The following is a 22383-nucleotide window of genomic DNA, read 5'->3' on the forward strand; positions in this document are numbered from 1 at the left end:
ATGGGATGCCTTAAACTACTATGGGGTGCATGGTACTGCTATGGCGTGCATTATACTACCATGGGAGTACATTATACCTCTATGGGGGTGCATTATGCTGCTATGAGGTACAATATACTACTATGGGGTGCATTATACAGTTATGGGGTGCATATACTACTATGGGGTGCATTATACTGCTATGGGGGTGCATTATACTGCTATGGTGGGGCATTATACTGCTTTCGACGTGCATTATACTGCTATATATGACTATGGGGTACATTATACTAGTATATATAACTATGGGGGTGCATTATATTTTATGTATGACTATGTGGGTGCATTATACTATTATATATGACTATAGGGGTGCATTATACTATTATGGATGACTATGGGGTGCATTATACTACCATGAATGACTATGGGGCAGCATGGAGAGACATGGGGGCAATACAGAGTACATGGGGGCAGTATGGAGAGACAGAATGGGAAGACAAGTGGGGTCCAGAATGTGGAACATTATTACTTTAGGGCAGGTGATGAACCTTAGGCCCTAGGGCCATTCACGGCCCTCGATGACCTTTTTCAGGCCTCCGAGCAGATTCTCAGGGACGGCATTCTTGGGCAAGGATTGTCACCAGCTCATTAATTTCTTCTTGCTCTGTTAGCACACACACGCAGTGTTCACTACTGAACATTGAAGGGCATGCAATGAAAGATTACATCCTGAAACCATTGCCAGAGTCAGGATGTACTTTGTGGGTGGAGTTTGTACGGCCCCTGAAGGATGCTATAAATATCCAAATGGCCCATGGCAGAAAAAAGACTGTCAACCCCTGATTAAGGGGCTAATTAAAGGATATTATTTTTGAGGATATGTTTTCAGTGTAGGGGAGGGGAGGTCCTGTTACTGTGCAAGGCAACACGGTCTCTTTTTTCTTTATCTGGCATAGTGTAGAGGTTGGGGAAAAATTGGGGAATGTGCGCTAGATAACTGTATTATTTTCTGCTGAGACAAGTCCTGGCTGGAAGAAGTCATGGCGTACTCTGCTGGATGAAGATGAAATACTTCAAAAAGAGACATCACAGGTGAGTCAGTGTGTTTCCTGTACACTGACACTATACACTGTATACTGTATACAGAGGTTCTGTATATAATGTCACTGATGATCACTGCATTATCTGTGCAGTGACACTACAGTATATACAGAGCTCCTATGTATAATGTCATTGGTGAACACTGTATTACTTGTACAATATATGCTATATACAGAGCTCTTGTGTATAATATCACCGGTGATCACTGTATTACATGTACACTGACAGTATACACTGTGTACTATATGCAAAGCTCCTGTGTATATTGGCACTTATGGAAAATGAGTATTGTTTTCATTATTAAATATCAGTATTGTAATATTCAGTCACTATCTGGTGGTAATATGTGGTCTGGTCATGGTGTAGTGGTATTTGTCCCTTGTATGTGGTATTATTCGGTCACTATGTGGTGGTAATATGTCGTCTGACAACTGTGTGGCGGTATTTGTCCCTTGTATGTGGTATTATTCGGTCACTATGTGGTGGTAATATGTCGTCTGACAACTGTGTGGCGGTATTTGTCCCTTGTATGTGGTATTTTTCAGTCACTATGTGGTGGTAATATGTTGTCTGGTCATGGTTCGACAGTATTTGTCCCTTGTATGCGGTATTATCATAGTAACATACTTAGCAAGGCCGAAAAAATACATTTGTCCATCCAGTTCAGCCTATATTCTGTCAGAATAAATCCCCAGATCTACATCCTTCTAAAGAACCTAATAACTCTAAGATACAATATTATAGTAACATAGTTAGCAAGGCCGAAAAAAGACATTATCGGTCACTATGTGGTAGTACTATGTGGTCCTGCCGTGGTGTGGTCGTATTTGTTTCTTGTATGTGGTATTATTGTTTATTTTAAAAAATCTATGTGACTCATTCCCTTAAAGAAACATAAAATATCCTGTACTCTTTTTAGGTATATTTTTATTTAACAAATGTTTAATAGGTTAGAGTAGAGTTCGTCCCAGCCAAAAGAGTCTACCTTGTCATGGTGGTGGCTTAAAAAAAAATAATTTAGCCAAAGCAAAAGCTTCTAGCTATCTATGTGATCTGGTGTTGAATGGGAACTGTTAGGCTATGTGCACATGTTGCGTTTTTTAAGCGTTTTTTCCACGTTTTTCTGCTGCGGAAACGTTTGGACTCGCTTAACAAACGCTTACAAAACGCATCCCATTATTTTTAATGGAATTCCGCATTGTTGTGCCCATGCTGCGCTTTTTTCCGCAGCGGAAACGCATTGCGGAAAAAATGCAACATATTCATTAATTTTGCGGAATCGCATTTGATTTTGCTGCTATATAATTGCATTGGGACGCATGGAAAAAAAACCATGACAAATGTGTGAAAAACGCGAAAAAAAAGTAATTAAAATGCAAGCAGATTTTCTGGCAAGGGAGTTCGGTTTTGATGAGGAAAATTCTGCTTACATTCTGGAACATGGGCACTTAGCCTTAAAGTGTGATTGCTGAGGACATGGTGCAGATGTGGAGTTTTTCTAAGGCCAGGTTAATACTGCGGTTAAAGCAGCCCGTTCAATGCATAGCGTTGACGGGCTGCGCTAATGCTATAGTATAGACGCCATCGCGTTATGCTATACCGCTAGCGCAGATGATTCATCTGCGTTAGTGGTGACAGAGCCTCAGACGCTGCAGCCTGCGTCCAAGGCTCCATCACTGAATGACGGCACATCGCTAGCGCATGCCGATTATGGCATGCGTTGGCAATTCGCCTGATGATAGGAATTAATGGAAGCGTTAACGGACTGCATTACACTGCGTTATGCCGCGGTGTAACACAGTCCGTCTAACGGACTGCCATAACGCAGTGTGAACGCAGCCTAAGAGTGGGTGGCGGGACTGTGGAAGGTTCGAGGGTTGGAGGCAGAGCTGGGGTGGAGCCTGGGAAGAGTCTCAAGGGGGCCCGAAAAATTTGCCAGTATATGGGGCCCTGAAATTCCTGGTGGCAGCTCTGATAGGGGCTGTCGGACATATTGTGCCCTCTGAAGTACAGTGGAAGATGGACATTGACCCACATAGACAGAAGGTGGTGTCAGGTCCCGGGTACACTACCGAGGTGGACGAGAAATCCCTGAGACACAGTGGGCTTTGGGGTAGTCCAGGATAAGCTACCAACAGGATTGAAGAGGAGTTGTGCTAAGAAGGGGGAAATGTGAATTGCTGTTCCCTATCCCACTTGTACCTGCCCAATGAACTTGACTGTCTAGTAAATGTTTGACTGTTACGAAGAACTTGGTTTCCCATGCATTGTGTGCGGTGGCTCCTGAGGACTGAAGCCTGGAGGTCACGGCACACAAGGGAACGAAAGATTGCCCCCACACCCTACAGCATGCTGGGACTGGGACCCCCCTTTGTCTGTAAAAAAACAGATCGAAATTGGACAGAAGCTCTTTTTCTCCTTTTATTTAAGTCAGTGGAAAAAAAATGCCCCAATTTTATGGACTCTCCAGGAATTTTGGAACCTCGGCATCAGAGCATAAGTTGAAGCTCCTGGGTCCTGGTGCAGGGAAGCTTGGGGCCCCTCAGTCACCAATGCCGCGGTGTGACAGTACACTACACTAACACTACAGCACAGTGGCATATATGTTAAAACACACAGGCATGGATACACTATCTGCAACATGATAGGCAGAGGAGACAGTGACTGGGAGGGGAAGTGGAGGGAGATATAGTGACAGAGAGGAGGAGGAGGAGGAGGAGGGGGATGACTGTGAGGTGGGATGGGGGAGGGAGAGACTCAGAGATGGGGCTGGTTTGGTAATGGAAAGCATTACTGAGAAGAGATGAGGTGGGATGCAGTGCAGAGAGCGGGCTCAGCACACTGAGGGGCTCAGCATGGATGTGGACTGGTAAGTGATGCCGCCTGCCTTCATGCCCTCCTCACATGTGTGGGTATCCGTCAGGACTGTACTTGTTTTACCTTATAGTGCGGTGCTGTCTATGACTTACCAGGATTTGTATCTGTGTGTGTATATACATATGTGTGTGCACATTCCCATCCTTGCTGCATTCTACCATTTCCCTAGCTGTGTACACAGACACCTCTTCCATGCCCAGCACAAGAGCCTCAGTTGTGTGTGTGGTCGCTACTAGTGAGCTGGCTGGGTCTCACATACACACTGCGCTCTTCTGCCTCACAGTGAAGACCATACTGGCCATAGCCATAATGATCTCTCATGCTACACATGCGATCACGACGACGGGTGATGATAATTAGTCATTTTGCAGAACCAACTGATCTTAACTGTTAAAATCCTTTAAAATCGTTCATTACAGCCACTAATTGTATCTGATACAGGAAAGAAATATATCTTGGTACCGTGTTAGCCAGTAGAAAGAAAAATAATCAGTTAGCCATTAAAAGGTATCAACCACTGAGGACTCGCAATTCTAAATATTTTTTTAATTGTATCTAAAAATTCGACAAGTAATAAATGATAATGCTGCATGGCTAACACGGTACAAAGATATATATATTTCCTGTATCAATGATGCATTGACCATGCTACTGGTGGATTCTCGATATATAACGATACAAGTACAATTTGCACATATTTTTTCCAATATATATACAACTAAAAGTGCCCTGTTTCTAGAAAATAAATGGCTTTCTCCATAAATCACTATGGCTATGCGAGGCATTGCTGGTGTATACATAGGACTATGTTTATTGTGCACTCTGTACATGTTAACCCATTTGATACGTTGGCAAATTAACCTCATAAATTCATTTGCCAATGTTAGTCTGTCTGACAGGTTACACAATGTATCCTTACACGACGCTGCTACACTCGACACAGATGCTTTATATTTTCCTGCAATTTACGATTATGATGATTGAGTAAAATGCTGCAATTTGCTAGAACTGAGCATCCTCAGCTACATATGGATTTCCAATAGACAAGGATGAAATTATACATTTGCCCATTTCGATGGCCAAGAAGTGGGCACTTACTGTAGAGCAAATATGACATTATCAGTCTTGTAATAGCTGTTGTTTTGGTAGGTGCATTAGTGGACCATTGTCTCGCTGCAGTGGTGGACAAATTACTCTAGATGTTCGGAGACAGTAAATCTATCAGTTTTGTGGCACAGCAAAACAGAATCAACGTCCCTAAAAGAAAGATGCTAGTGGCAAATTTCACCAGTTCCTTGGATTTGTCAGCCTCATGGGCATGTGTATTTGCTCCATCCTAGGGTGATTGTAATTCTTTCACCTTGCCTCTGTATTACCTATGAAGGTCATGCACAAGTATACAACCACTTCAGCTTGGAGAACTGTCCTATGCAGCTATTCATGATACATAATTCTCACGTTGGTGCACTTCCATCTTTTGGCTTTTCTGAAGCTCAGAACCAAGTGATCTAGACTCTTGGTTGGCTGTCGGTGATCTAGACTCTTTGTCGTCTCGTAAACCTTGTCATTCCTGACATCTCTGTGACAAGTTGAAAGAGATGGAAAATAAACTCTATAGCGAATGTAGTCCAGAGTAGCAGCTACAGTATATGATTTAATTCAGTACAGACTGAACATTTTTATTGCAGGAGCTCAGTTGTCTCGAGGCCATTATGTCTCATCTACCTTGGGCTCCTATGAGCAAAAAAATCAGGGCTTAGATATCGAAACTTGTATTGCATATTAAAGGATACTCCATGATGCATGAAATTCATGCCATACTGGGATGCAGCCATATTGAACCATGTTGATGTTTTTTTCTAAAATATTTTTATGGATATCAACATAACCCAACATAATACGCTGATGAAATACAAGTCATATACTCAAGGTTGGAGTGAACATAAATGTAATGAAATGCCAAAGCATAGATTTAAAGTTTGGAGATAGGAAATTTATCCTGACAGTACAGCTAAGAGTAACTAAGAGAGCTAAGAATAATCGTATGCTGCGTCGGTAAAGCGAACAATTCTCTGAAATGAACAATTGTTTATTTCAGCTGATCACCTACCGTTCAGAAGACCAATCAGGCAGGTTAGATTTTTTTGGCTGATCGTAAGCACTTGCTTGAAAAAAAATCAAATACATAGGGATGCCGATTAAGATGATTTATTATTCATCATTGAACAACCGGTTGTCCGACTGATGAGTGACTGTCAGCCCATTTCCTTCACGTTATTATGGGCATCTCCACACTAATCTATAAAGACACAAAATACACAAAACTTAAGTGATAAAGATTCCTTATATACTCTGTTTCAGTACCTTTGATGATGCAGAATACACTAGGATGGATGTTGTGGGTGAGAATGCGGGAGAGGTAGAACCACTTAAAATTTTAAAGAAAACCTGACCCTAGTATTCTCTAGAATAGAGCATTGTTCCCATGAACTAGTGTTCATAATTGGACCTGAGAGTAGTTTCTCCCAAGACTCTCACTGAAACAAAGTCACTTGAGCAGAGACCATTATCATGAAACAAAAATTGCGCATACACTTTAGATAGCATTCACAGGTATCTCCTGACTTGCCCACACAACAAAGCTCAGGTAAAGGCCCTGTACACATCAGATGTGGCCAAAAGCTATCTCCCTAGATTCTTCCATACACAGGAGCCCTCAGCTCAGCCAACTCACACATCTATAATGAGAGGGGTAGACAGAATTAACTATTAGTTATCTATTAGTATTAAAATACACACAGATAAGGCTTGTATGATACGCCAATCACACAGTTACATACAATGCACCATGATGGCTAAAGGTTTCATTAGATTAGGTTTGGCCTGCAGAGGCGAATCTGGGTTTTCTGGCACACAAGGCAAAAAGTCAGTTAGGAGCCCCCTCATATACACAGCTTAGATGTTTGGAGTGATCATCATGTGACCACTCATAAGCAATTTTCATACTTAAACACATGCTGACAAGCTACTCTTCCCAATTCTCTCATTGTTCAATTAAATACTGCATCACCGGCTTCATTGGCACGTGTCCAGTGTATGAAAAGTATGAAAATCACATGGGTGATCACATGATGACTGCTGGAACCAGCAATCAGAGCAGAATCCTGACAGAGAGTGTATTACACGCTTTCAGGATTTGACAGTGCTTAATTTTTTATAATTAATGTTCTTAACATAAATACTGATGTGGCAACTTGTCAGATGGCACAGTACTTTACTAGTGTAGTCATATGTCATGCTATCTGACAAGTTGTGGATAGTTGCATATGTACTGGATCAGATCCAAGCACAGCAATACACAACCAGAACTACCAATATTAAAGAAATACAGTATAGCTTCACAACCACCATCAGTACAGAAATACATAATCAGAACTACAGTCAGAACAGGAATACATCACTAAAAGCACCATCAGTACAGGAATGCATCACCAGAACCTCCAAAAGAACAGAAATACATCACCAGAACTACCATCAATACATGAATTGTTCACAAGAATCACCATCAGTACATGAATACAGCACCAAGCTTAGTACAGCAATCAGTTATAATGTCAGGTAAGCCGCATATATAATGGTATTGCATGCACCTACAATTCCCAGTATGTCTTTAGCATACTATATGTAAGGAGATATACCGAGATGGGATGAGAGGTACTGTATGTAAGGAGATACTGGCAGTTGTTGTTAACAGCCATCATCAAACTATACAGGAACCACAGTACTGATGAGACACAGTCACTATTTTTATTTTTATTTACTATCACTAATAAACATTTATATCCAGGTGCTTTATAAGTGACATCTCTGATTGGAGTCCTTCTCTTTCTTTGCTTCTCCATCTTGTTCAGATGCCATGATAAGTTTTCACATCCACAGCTTCTCTCTGCAGACGTTTCTTTTCTCCAGTCTTTTGCTGCACATTCTGACTCAGTGCCCTTAAAATAACAGCGTCGTTATAATGCTCCGGAATAAAAAATATTTGCCCACTCTGTGCCCCTGAATATTCGCCCCTCACAGTCCTCCCTGCATAAAATAGGACACCCACACTATCCCTCCTATAATACATGACCTCTACACTGCTCTCTCCAGTAAAATGTTGCCTCCACACTCATTTCCTTTCTATACTGGGCTTCTTCTCCCTGTTCCACCTATACTGCCCAGTCTCTATATTGTGCCCCGTCATCACACTCCTCAAATGCTGTGCCCTTACCCAATCTCTATACTGTGGCCCCTCACACTTTTCTCCCCCCATACTGTCCCTCAGATTTTTCTTCCTCATGTTGCCCCCTCACACATTTCTCCCTCTATATTGTCCCTTCACATTTTCTACCTACTGTCTTCCTCACACTTTTCCCCCCTTCACCCATACTGTCTGCTCACACATATACCTCTGCCCTCACCCCATACTGTCTCCTCACACATTTCCCCTCAGTTTGACAAACCGACTCTGAGAACTGCTGAATCCACACTTGGGAAGCTCCATGGTCCGCCTCATTAAGCGGCCTGACAGCACCCCCCTGCCAGTTGCGCCTCTCTCCCAACTTACCTATATACAGTAAAGCTTGCCATACACATTAGGTGTCTGTCTGCTGAACAGTGTGCCATCTCAGCTGACTCTCCCATACACAGGAGGACATGCGCAATGGATGTCTCTCCCGACCATCAGTCGGCTGGTACCCCCATACATATTAGACCGTCGATAGCGCTGGGTTCAGACAACATTAGTCTAATATACAGGTCCTTCTCAAAAAATTAGCATATAGTGTTAAATTTCATTATTTACCATAATGTAATGATTACAATTAAACTTTCATATATTATAGATTCATTATCCACCAACTGAAATTTGTCAGGTTATATTGTTTTAATACTGATGATTTTGGCATACAACTCCTGATAACCCAAAAAACCTGTCTCAATAAATTAGCATATTTCACCCGTCCAATCAAATAAAAGTGTTTTTTAATAACAAACAAAAAAACCATCAAATAATAATGTTCAGTTATGCACTCAATACTTGGTCGGGAATCCTTTGGCAGAAATGACTGCTTCAATGCGGCGTGGCATGGAGGCAATCAGCCTGTGACACTGCTGAGATGTTATGGAGGCCCAGGATGCTTCAATAGCGGCCTTAAGCTCATCCAGAGTGTTGGGTCTTGCGTCTCTCAACTTTCTCTTCACAATATCCCACAGATTCTCTATGGGGTTCAGGTCAGGAGAGTTGGCAGGCCAATTGAGCACAGTAATACCATGGTCAGTAAACCATTTACCAGTGGTTTTGGCACTGTGAGCAGGTGCCAGGTCGTGCTGAAAAATGAAATCTTCATCTCCATAAAGCATTTCAGCCGATGGAAGCATGAAGTGCTCCAAAATCTCCTGATAGCTAGCTGCATTGACCCTGCCCTTGATGAAACACAGTGGACCAACACCAGCAGCTGACATGGCACCCCACACCATCACTGACTGTGGGTACTTGACACTGGACTTCAGGCATTTTGGCATTTCCTTCTCCCCAGTCTTCCTCCAGACTCTGGCACCTTGATTTCCGAATGACATGCAAAATTTGCTTTCATCAGAAAAAAGTACTTGGGACCACTTAGCAACAGTCCAGTGCTGCTTCTCTGTAGCCCAGGTCAGGCGCTTCTGCCGCTGTTTATGGTTCAAAAGTGGCTTTACCTGGGGAATGCACGGTGGCTCTGGATGTTTCCACACCAGACTCAGTCCACTGCTTCCTCAGGTTCCCTAAGGTCTGGAATCGGTCCTTCTCCACAATCTTCCTCAGGGTCCGGTCACCTCTTCTCGTTGTACAGCGTTTTCTGCCACATTGTTTCCTTCCAACAGACTTACCATTGAGGTGCCTTGATACAGCACTCTGGGAACAGCCTATTTGTTGAGAAATTTCTTTCTGGGTCTTACCCTCTTGCTTGAGGGTGTCAATGATGGCCTTCTTGACATCTGTCAGGTCGCTAGTCTTACCCATGATGGGGGTTTTGAGTAATGAACCAGGCAGGGAGTTTTTAAAAGCCTCAGGTATCTTTTGCATGTGTTTAGAGTTAATTAGTTGATTCAGAAGATTAGGGTAATAGGTCGTTTAGAGAACCTTTTCTTGATATGCTAATTTATTGAGACAGGTTTTTTGGGTTATCAAGAGTTGTATGCCAAAATCATCAGTATTAAAACAATAAAAGACCTGACAAATTTCAGTTGGTGGATAATGAATCTATAATATATGAAAGTTTAATTGTAATCATTACATTATGGTAAATAATGAAATTTAACACTATATGCTAATTTTTTGAGAAGGACCTGTATATGGGGCCTTTATGCTCATTCAAGCATTTCTGTGCTCTTTATAAGAGAGTTGCTGTCAGACTCCTCAGGTGGTGGCTTATCTCCCAGAGAACGAATCTCAAATTCAAGGTACATATTATCTGTCGGGGGACGGGTGGAGTCAGGAGACCCCCATACACATTAGACTGTTGACTGATCTTGCTGTAATCGGCCGTGTTGTCCGGCTTTCGTCTAATGTGTATTGGGGCCTTTAGGATGAAGTCCTTACAAAGCCTACAGCTCTGCTAGCTGAGGTCTTGCAATACTGCAATGTAGTTATCATTTATAGTCAATGCATGCTTTACCATAAGATATCTTTACTGGTGGATACTAAAATATTTATAAGATGATTGGTACACACATCGCTAGTCCATGTTCCCGCTGCTGTAAACCTCTCACGTTCTAACAGAATTATACACCTGCTCCATGCCCCTTGGCTATCTTCAACCATTTCTAACTTGTATCTACTGACTGTAGCTGTAGGAAGGTGCACAATTTTGTGCATCACAAATATTCACAGTCCAGTGCGCGTCAGTGTGACATTTTTTATCTGTTTTACTAATTAAAAAGGCTTCAAGAATATGGTGGCCCATGTAGGTTAGCATACTGGTGTAAACATGGACAGGTAACTGTCCTCTTGACTGACGTGGGGACAGGAAAGGCGGTCAACAAATCCTATCAAGAATGCAAAATTAGCTGTCTTCTTTGAGGTAACAATTGGAGATTAGTTTCAGGCTCACCAGCAGGGTATTTTTTTAAGGATTCACCTATAGTATTACTAATAGGAATGGATACTGTAAAGTTTGTACAAGAGTAATATAACATTTCAGAGATTTCATAAAAACTGAGAAATGTTTGCTGAAATATTCTAGCCTACAACGTTTCAGATCTGGGCTGAAAAATATCTAATTGACTAACCACTGCTTTTGGCCTCAGGTAAGGTGAGTGTTTATACCAGTACTCTAGAAGCCAACATGAGCTGTTTAGTAGCCCAGAAGAAAGAAACATGGATTAGATTACTTTGATGTGCTTGTTTGGTCAACAGCATGCAGTTATCTTCAATAGGAAGAGATTAAAAACCCCATACATGCCGATATGTGGTCTCAGCCAACAGTTCAGTGTTTATGGGGGCACCTGACTCTTACCCATTGATGATGTTGGGGAGATAAGAATATGTCCAATTTCAGATTGCAGGTCTTTTTGTTCTCGAGAAGATAAATCGCCACCGGAGGAGTCTGGCAGGACCTGGCTCATAGAGAATACAGGAGCGCTTGGCAGAACGAGCACTCAATGTATGGAGGAGTTGGGAGAGAACGATTAGCCAAATGGCTATCGGCTGTGTATGGGGCCCATAAGGAGCTGCCAGACACTTCTGATGACAGCTTCTGTCCAGGGAGAAACAAAAGTATTGGACATTGTAATTCAACTTGCTTAATCCTTCTCTCCCAATATCATCTGTCTGAGAAGAGTCAAAAGGCCCCCTATTACACATTACATGGTCGGCCAGGAGATTCATAATAATAATAATCTTTATTTATATAGAGCCAACATATTCCGCAGCGCTTTACAGTTTAACAGTTTCAAACACAACAGTCATAAGTAACTACATGAACAATACAATAATTAAAGCGAAATAAGAGGACCCTGCTCGTGAGAGCTTACAATCTACAATGAGGTGGGGGAGATACAAAGCACAGGTGTGTAGGTGTGATTCATAAGCCAAATAATGCATCATTATGCTTTGCTTATACAGCACCGTCATATTTCACAGCGCTTTACTGACATTATCATCACTGTCCCCATTGGGGCTCACAATCTAAATTCCCTATCAGTATGTCTTTGGAATATGGGAGGAAATTGGAGAACCTGGAGGAAACCCACGCAAACACGAGATGTTGTCCTTGGTGTGATTTGAATCCAGGACTGCAATACTGAATTTGTGCATACATTTCAGAAAATGTGAGAGTTGTGTAAACTATAGCTTGAAAAACGCACAAAGCAAATATTTTTGATGGTGACTTTTCCATATTATAATGAAGTTGAAGTTGTGGTCACATGGCTTAGAGCCATTGAGAGAAGCCAAAATGGTGCATACATCTAAAGATGGCATGTGTGCATTTTAAATCAAAGCTAAAGTAGTCATCTGCAAGTCTACACACACTGAGCTATCAGAGTGAAGTGATCAAAATTCATTGAAAATTGCTGAAGTTTATGCATTATGTGATGCTAAGGTGTAGTATAAAAGGTCATTAATAGCATAATAGTATAGTCCCAGACAACCCCTTAAAGGGGAATCTCACCAAGTTATTGGCACCTAATCTGAGAGCAGCATAATATAGAGCTAGACCCTGATTCCAGCAATGTGTCACTTACTGGGCTGCTTGCTGTAGTTCTGATAAAATCACTGCGTTGCCAGCAGGAGATTATTATTACTAGAGAACTGAAAGAAACGACCAACTCCGCACCGCTGTAATTCGTTAGACCCTATTGCCTCTAACCTTGCTCCGCTGTTACAGCCGTAATGATATTAACCCCAAGACAATCCGGGTGCTGCATCCATAGCAAGATTCTCAACAGTATATGAAAAAGTAAAAAAAGAATTGGAGCGCACTCACCGGAATTGAAGTGTCATACGTTTATTCGGACATGAAGTGAAACAGCAGGGAGAGATGTGGATACAAACGGACGACGGCCTTTTCATGCACACAGCACAAGACCCGTTGAAGTGCTGTGTGCACGAAACGGCCGTCGTCCGTTTGTATCCACATCTCTCCCTGCTGTTTCACTTCATGTCCGAATAAACGTATGACACTTCAATTCCGGTGAGTGCGCTCCAATTCTTTTTTTACTTTTTCATATACTGTTGATTATCATTAGTAGACCTGCTGCCAGGTAGTCCAGCTTATTTATGAGCTCTGTATAACTTCACACCAACCACCACTGATTGTCAGCTTTCTTCGTACACTATACATGGGCAGAAATCTGACAATCGGTGATGTGGGTGAGATTATACAAAATTCAGCATTCAGAGAACTGGTAGATCTTCAGCAGACAAAACAGTGATTTTATCAAAATGACAGCAAGTAGCCCAGTAATTGACACATCGCTGGAAACCGGGTCGCCGCCTCAACATTATGCATCTCTCAGATGGCGTCGCAAAAACCTGATGACACATTCCCTTTAAAAGAATATCAATGTCCATCTAACATTTGTAGCAACTAAACAAAGCACAGTAAATATATAGAGGAAAAAAAGTGGAGAAAAAGAAACTTGTTATATTTTGTATGAATGAATAAAAACACAATGAATGGAACCGACTAAAGCACAATGTGTGGTAGCTTTTAAAACAAGTGGCATAATAGAAAGAAAGAACTGTATTACTAATACTTACAATAAATCTGGGTGATGCATGCAGAACGCAATGACTACCAGTTACTGTATGCTTATTTCCCAAGAAGCTGGAACTAAAAGGTAGTTAAGGGCTATTTACTAATCATTTGCGGGGCCGATCTAGGTCTGCATAAAAGCACATTCCACCTCCACCTCCTTCGCCTGTGTTACACATTAAATAATTTTTCATTCTTGTGCTTTTCATAAACTGAATTGAAATGAGTATGAATCATAGCACTGATGGAGAACTGCATCCCACACAGCAATTTGTTTTGTGTTCCATTGTATGTAACAGGTAGGCAGTGTGACACCATATATGAGGCACGCTTACACCCACCATGCATGTCATACCCCCAGTCACATAAAACATTAAGGCATACAAGGCTGCCTATTCCATTATTTAGCAGCCAAGTATGTTCCACACAATTGACTTCATGTTCTCGCCTGGGATCGTTCTGTTAGGATGTTCCGGAATGATTTTCCATTTAATGCAAAAAAAATAATAATGAGAACAGGACTTTTCATCTAGTTTCGGTGGAAACTTTTAGTACCGCTTGTGAAGAATAACCCCTGCAAAGGATTTATACCCAAAAATACAGGCGATCTTGGCTGAACAGCTGCTACACATTCAGCAATAGTTTATAATAGGATGTGTAAATGATAAGAGTCAGAATATACGCCGGCACAAAATGACGTTATTGTATTGGAACGATAGGATTTCATAGCTATCATATATAAAAGACCACACACTAATAAATAAAAAGTTACATCTTTCCTGGGATGAGATATATCTACTTGTATAACCTGTTCCCTTTGATAATTATATAACGTAAACAACACGATCAGGATAGTAAAGAAATGATTTTCCATGCCATCATAAAAACCAAAAATAACAGTTTTATCGCTGACCGAAATCGGTCTGTCCCTTTAAAAACAGGAAGTCGCCCATAAAAACGGAATGAAGCCTTATGAAGACAATAGGTTCCCGTAGATCAAAAGTCATTTATTAGGGAGAATGCCTATAAATACATTGTTTAACTTTGTCCATAAAAGCTTTTTATTCCTGGCGAGTTCATATGTAGGTTATAAATAAGCTACAAATTCAGGGGCCATTCGCAGGGTGTAATCTACTCCTAATACTAGGCAACAGAATAGCAGAATATACATACCGGTATATACATTGTGTACGTAGATGTGTATAGACTGTATATGGAACAGTGTAAACTTTAGGAGGAATGCAGATTTTGCTCAGACACATCCTTGTAGAAATCTGGTGACCTGGTCATTGAGTCTCCAGTGAGATAAGGCTGGAATTCGCCTCTGATCCCCAGAGTACATGTAGATAGCACCTGCAGTCCATTGCTTCACTAATGTGATAATGTAAAGATAAGGGTACAATCCCTCCTTTCAAATCCAAGGCTTTCAGACTGATTAATTTACAACTTTAGGCCTCATTCACACTAGCGTTGGTTGAACGTGTATATATAAAAGTGTAAATAAACTGTGGAGCATTTTTATAAGCCTAATCCTGCAGGGAAGTAATCAGAATGCTTTAGAGCATTTTTTTTGTAAGTTTAAAGGGGTATTCTCATCTCCAAGATCCTATCCCAACATATAGTAGGTGTAATAATAAGAATATTAGCAAATACCTCCAATTAGAAATGTAGTATAGTTTTTCTGATTAGCTATGTCTCTTTCCTCATTACAGGACCTTAGGTATCCATGGTTACAACCACTGATATAGTGACAGCTAGTTGCTAGCGGTTATAACCATGGATACCTAAGGTCCTGCAATGAGGGAAGAGTCATAGCGAATCAGAAAAACTATACTACATTTCTAATTGGAGGCATTTGCTAATATTCTTATTATTACACCTACTACATATTGGGATAGGATCTTGGAGATGGGAGTGCACCTTAGTTACACTTTAAAATAAATCTAGAATTAGCCATCAGTGTTAGGTGGGAGTCTAACTATTGACAGCCACTCCGGTAAGCTTTTATAAGCGCCGCAGCCTCTTCAATATACACAGCGGCTTGCAGGCTGGTTGGAAATTGCCTGTGCCGTAATTGTTAAAGTACATGATTTGCAGTGTTTTGTTAAAATGAATAGTACACAGTGCAATATCTTGGAACAGCTGCTAAAAAATACAGTACAGGCAAGTAAAAATCAACCTGCAGTCAATGTAAGCGGAAATGGAAAGCGCTGCAGACTCCTTTACTAGATGATTAGAAGAGGTTTTGATAGTTGCCCTCCCCAAACAATCTAATATTCATGGCTAGTCAAAGGATAAAACATTAATTTTAAAATGTTGCATAACCCTTTTAATAATTGCAGAAAAATAATTTTAATTCATAAACATATATCTCCAGTTATTGTGTTAAACCTAATAAAATAGGGTTAAAAGCGGGTTATTTTCTATGATGCTTTTAGTTAAGGTGGTATCGACTACCAAGGACTCAAGAATGTTTTACCATACTTTGCTTCAATTGCTCAACATTTTCAAGACCAGGATGAGACCTTTCTTGTTTACATGCAGAGGCCTATACAAACTGACAAACCTGTACTAGGCTTGGTTTACACTGGCTGATGGTGTTTGCCCATCCATTGTTATTGGAGAGCCTGTCTACACAGGCCAACTGCACTTTCCATGCACACAGAAAGATAGCAGATCTTTCTGTGCACATAGACTGTCATTGTTCTTGGCAGCACATGTCCTGTGTACATAAGGGTACCGTCACACATTGAAATTTCCATCGCTACGACGTTACGATTCGTTACGTTCTAGCGATATCGTTACGATATCGCAGTGTCTGACACGCAGCAGCGATCAGGGATCCTGCTGAGAATCGTACGTCGTAGCAGATCGTATGGAACTTTCTTTCGTCGCTTGATCACCCGCTGACATCGCTGGATCGTTGTGTGTGACAGCGATCCAGCGATGTCTTCGCTTGTAACCAGGGTAAACATCGGGTAACTAAGCGCAGGGCCGCGCTTAGTAACCCGATGTTTACCCTGGTTACAAGCGTAAACGTAAAAAAACAAACCGTACATGCTCACCCGTCGGTGTCCTTCAGGTCCCTTGCCGTCTGCTTCCTGCTCTGAGTGCCGGCCGGAAAGTGAGAGCAGATCACAGCGGTGCTGCGCTCTGCTCTCACGGTACGGCTGCACTCAGAGCAGGAAGCAGACGGCAAGGGACCTGAAGGACACCGACGGGTGAGTATGTACTGTTTGTTTTTTTACGTTTACGCTGGTAACTAGGGTAAACATCGGGTTACTAAGCGCGGCCCTGCGCTTAGTTACCCGATGTTTACCCTGGTTACCCGGGGACTTCGGCATCGCTCCAGCGCCGTGATTGCAACGTGTGACCGCAGTCTACGACGCTGGAGCGATATTCATACGATCGCTGCGACGTCACGGATCGTGCCGTCGCAGCGATGAAAATTTCAATGTGTGACGGTACCCTAAGTTGATGTGCTGCCGAGAGCAATCATTTTTAAGCTAGCTTAAAAATTATTTAAGCCAACGAACAAGTGTTGTGTTTTTATATCAACTGATTGGCAGTCTGTTTTCACTGTCCGATTATCTAGCATTCCTAGGAACACTCATTCACAATAGTTGACCAGTTTTAATGCACAATAAAGGTGAATTTACACTTACACTACATGGTCGAGGTAGTTAAACGACTCCTGACAGACACTACATGGTCGAGGTAGTTAAACGACTCCTGACAGACTACTTGCAAGCTGATAGCCGGTCGTTTCATAGCTTGTTAAGATAGGTGAGAATAGGGCAACCATCTAATGTGTAGTAGTTGTTCATCTGACTCTTGGCAGATGTCAAGAGAAAAAAAGGATTGGGCATGTTGAATTTCAACTTGCCCAATCCTATGATATCAAAGGAGATTTTCCACCTCCCTCTGTGCTTCATTAAAGAGGTTATTGAACGACATGCATCCAGCTTTACCAAAACTTAATTTTCCTCATATGTTGGAGGAACACAGTGTCATGAGTAAGGCGAGGTCAGGAGGTAAAGCAGTCGGCCAAAGGAACATTTGGCCAACAAATCTTGTAGGTGTAAGGCCATCTTTGGATATTATCCAAATTTAAACTGTAAAGTAGTGGTCAGGTCGGAACCTTGTGAAAATCGTGTACAGCTATTTGCCATTTCTTATTACATCAGATACTTTTCCAAATGTAACAAAAGTTAGTGGTTGTTTTGATCAAATTATTTTAGGAATCGAAAATTCTTTCCCATCCAGTATGACTTACAATATAAAATGTTGTGTTTTCTTGCATGTTTCACTGTATTGTTTTTTGTTTTTTTTGTCTTTCTTCACAATCTAGTTTCTGCTTTCAAAGAAGAGTAAAGCCACGGTGACATTGTGTTTGTCTGGTAGATGTCGTTACAAGAAGACACATCATGGGTTTATCATACTGGACACCCATAAACATTTTCCTGTTGGCATGCATACACCTAGGCCACCAGGAGGTAACACCTACAGAAAACTTCTCACTGGCAGATGAAGAATTAATTGTACCATACACTGTCTACCAAGATGATCTTGCCCCAGTGACAGAATATCCTTCTTCAGTGACATCTCCGTGGAACAACAATAATGACGATCCATCTTCTGATGAAAGCCAAACGGACACAAATATGTTGTATGTTTCAACCCCTGATGTACCAGTTCTAGAATCAGACCAACTTGAAATTGATCTTTTGTTACTTGACAAGACCCATGAAACAGATGATTATGAGCAGATCGTCACTGCCAGCTATGAGCCAACAGACAAGCATGAGAAAGGGCTGGCTATTGTGGAACCTCCAATAGTGCCTCTTGTGACAGACTCTTATGGATCAGCATCTCCATGGCCTGAGATCTCGTCGCAGCTACCCATTACACCTATATTTCCTACAGTTGTTAATTCCTCAATAGAACCCATTTATGAGGCTGATACCTCCTTGGAAAAAGTGTTATCACCCATTCTTAAAGAGGAACATGGACTGCCGTTACATTCAACAACTTTAAGTAGCCTTGAACCTCAGACTAATGTGTCTGCAGACCCTTTACTGCCCTATATCTGGGACATAAGTGAGCAAGAAGTCACCGATTCTTGGGTGTATAAAGATAAACCCATTGAAATAGCGTCTTCTGAAGTGCCCACTAAGGAAGTTAACTCTGGTGAAGAAATAGCCACTGAAGATGCGCCACTTGTTATATCTGATGTAATCCAAGGAGAGATCTTGGAAGACTCTGGTGAGAAGGACGTTCATCAAACATTGGCAGATGAATCAATCTTAAGATCAACAATGACCGTAAATATTACTGGTAAGAGACATAGACAATGCTATAAAAGAGAAAATTAAGAAATATTTGAGTAATTAAAGGAACTGTCCACCTTTTGGGGCAATATTTATTTCTCACTTAAATGCATGCAATTGGGGCTAAAAATAATTTTTGCAATTGGGTTTGATTAAAGGTTTTTCACCGCTTGCCTACTCTAGCCTCTGTATTACAGTATCTATTGCTGACTGTAGAAAGAGTTAATGGAGTTGACCACATTATCTTTCCTTTATCAGATGCATTGGGGACATGATTTTGAGACACTTTCTGTTCTACAGGTATAACAGGTTCTTCTGCTCTTGTTAGTGCAGCTTTCCTCACAGACTGCACAGCTGTCCAGGCCATACAATGGGTGCTGGTGGAGGAGCATGTGACCAGACCTGTCCACCAGTCTTGTCCAGTTGAAAACCTCACATGTGCTTTGCTATTGGAAGAGACTGATGGACTGGTCTGGATATACGTTCCTCCACCAGCAGCCATCGTATGGACAGAAGAGCTGTGCATTCTGTAAGGAAATCTGCAAGAAGAGCAGAAGAAATTGATCCCAAAGATGGACGACCCCTTGAAGGCACTTTTGGCTTTATCAAAGGAAATGTTAAGTTGCATGAGCCCAGTTTAGCTTTACAAACATTTTGTTTTTCTTCATACTTTATTATTCTTTTTTTTATCACATACTCTTGAAATCCCAAACACTATGACAGACCTTATATCAAATCTCTAATATTTCACGATCCCATAAATGCCGGCATATATTATCCCAGGAACTAAGATCATTGATTCCTAATATAATCCATGAACAAAGTATTTACTTCTTATGCTGGCATCTCCACCCAGTACTTTATTTTAACTGTTTCCTTTCAAGGACCCTTTGACAAGGGATTATTCTAATAGAGAGTGGAGGAAGTGAGTATTATTTGGCTATTTTATTTCCTAATCCAGACAACGCCCAAAGGCATTTTTTTAATTTAGGTGACAATTGTCTTTTATGTTGTATTAGAATCCCACAAGACAAGTTTTATGACCATAGAAAATACATTCTTACCAACAGGTTTCTTAAGGTTATGTGCACACAACGCCTTTCAAACATTGCGGAGTTTTTGAAGCAGAAGATGCTTCAAGAAAACGCTGGCTGTGTTTTTCGTGAAGCATCTTATTTGGCAACTTTAGCTGCAGCCGACACCTATTTTTTTTTAAACTGTGTATCTAAGGGCTGTCCCACACGTCCAGATAATTCCGGTACCGGAATAAATCGGTACCGGAGTTATCCGTGTCCGTGTGCCTGGGAACTCACGGAGGCCATACGTGCGGCACACGTGTGCCGCCCGTATGGCGAGTGGGTACCACACGGAGCGTGTGGTACCCACTCTGCATGGTGCTGAAGCTGCGATTCATATCCTCTCTGCAGTAGCGTTTGCTGCAGAGAAAATATGAAGAATAGTGTTAAAAATAAAGATTTAGGTGTCCGCCGCCCCCCCACCCCCTGTGCGCCCCCCCGCTGGTCAGAAAATACTTACCCGGGTCCCCCGTCGGCTGTCGCTCCTTCCTGGTCTGGCCGCGGCTTCTCCTGCATGCGGTCACGTGGGGCCGATCATTTACAGTCATGAATATGTGGCTCCACCCCCCATAGGGGCGGAGCCGACTATTCATGATTGTAAATGATCGGCCCCACGTGACCGCATACAGTAGGAGGCGCGGCCAGACCAGGAAGGAGCGAGGGAGCGGGTAAGTATTTTCTGACCAGCGGGGGGGCGCACAGGGGGTGGGGGGGCGGCGGACACATGGATCTTTATTTTTAACACTATTCTTCATATTTTCTCTATAGCAAACGCTGCTACAGGGAAGATATGAATACCGGCTTCAGCACCATGTGGGGGGGACAGCGCTTACTGTAGCGCTGTCTCCGGCACGCCACACGGACCCCAGACGGAGAATGTCCGTGTGAGGTCCGTGTTTTACGCGGACCCATTGACTCTATTGGGTCCGTGTAAAACGTGCGCTCCCACGAACACTGACATGTCTCCGTGTTTGGCACACGGAGACACGGTCCGCAAAAAATCAATGACATCTGAACAGATGCATTGATTTTTATGAGTCTACGTGTGTCAGTGTCTCCGGTACGTGAGGAAACTGTCACCTCACGTACCGGAGCCACTGACGTGTGAAACCGGCCTAAACAAGTGAGCGGCTTCCAAACAGAAGCAGCCTGAAGAATGGTCAGGTCACTTGGCGTAACAAGAAAAAAAATCAAAACGCCAAAATTACAATTTTTGGGCAGCCGCAATATTGCAATAAGAGTCGATCAAAACTTTGTATCTACCCCAAAATGGTATCAATAAAAAATAGCTCAGGGCACAAAAAATAAGCCCTCACCCAGACCCAGATCACAATAATGAAAATGCTATGGGTTTGGGAAAATGGCGACAGAAGCAAATTTTTATTTCTTACAAAATTTCGTACATTTTTTTTTCCAGATAAATAAAAAAAAACCCTATACATATTAGATATCTGCGTACTCATACTAACCTGGAGAATCAGATTTCCAGGTCAGTTTTACCATATAGCAAATATGGTAACTAAAAAACCCAAAAAACTATTGTGGAATTGCACGTTTTTTTTGCAATTTCACCGCAGTTGGAAAATACAAAGATAGTAAAGAGGCTCCAGGTGAATAAAGGCATCAGATAAAAGTTCAAACGTCAAACGCTGAGAAAGCAAACCTATAGAGGTATATCTTTAAATGGAGGCAGTCTCCCCCTAAGTTGCTAAACCTGCTTATACAGGTTTACAGGGAACATAGCACCTGTAATATATACTGTGTATATGTGTAAGGCTACTTTCACACTAGCGTCGTGCACTGCACGTCGCTATGCGTCGTTTTGTAGAAAAAACGCATCCTGCAGAAGTGCTTGCAGGATGCGTTTTTTCTCCATAGACTTGCATTAGCGATGCAGTGCGACGCATTGCCACACGTCGCAACCATCGTGCGACGGTTGCGTCGTGTTGCGTCGGACCGTCGCCACCAAAAAACGTTGCATGTAACGTTTTTTGGTGCGTCGAGACAGTCTCCGCCCCCGCCTCCCCGCACATCACAATGGGGCAGCGGATGCGTTGAAAAACAGCATCCGCTGCCCCGTTGTGCGGCGCTTTCACTGCTTGCGTCGGTATGTCGCAATTCGTCGTGCGTCGTACGACGCTAGTGTGAAAGTAGCCTAATATGGATTTTAGTGGTTTAGTTGTCAGAAAAAAAACTATTTCTTTGGTCTGAAAATAAGGGATTTTGGCTGTCGCTTGG

General features: G+C 42.0%; 1 protein-coding gene across 1 annotated transcript in view; it reads left to right on the top strand.

The window, feature by feature from the left end:
* The first annotated feature begins 3773 nt into the window (after positions 1-3773).
* PRRT4 (proline rich transmembrane protein 4) overlaps positions 3774-22383 on the top strand; it is a 69155-nt gene continuing 50545 nt past the window's right edge. Inside the window, exons 1-2 of the mRNA XM_077264378.1 lie at positions 3774-3952; positions 18091-19076. Of these exons, the coding sequence (XP_077120493.1) occupies positions 18167-19076 (910 nt within the window). The 5' untranslated portion in view covers positions 3774-3952; positions 18091-18166. The remainder of the gene's footprint in view (positions 3953-18090; positions 19077-22383) is intronic.

This window comes from Ranitomeya variabilis, chromosome 5, assembly GCF_051348905.1.
Source record: "Ranitomeya variabilis isolate aRanVar5 chromosome 5, aRanVar5.hap1, whole genome shotgun sequence".
Lineage (NCBI taxonomy): Eukaryota > Metazoa > Chordata > Amphibia > Anura > Dendrobatidae > Ranitomeya > Ranitomeya variabilis.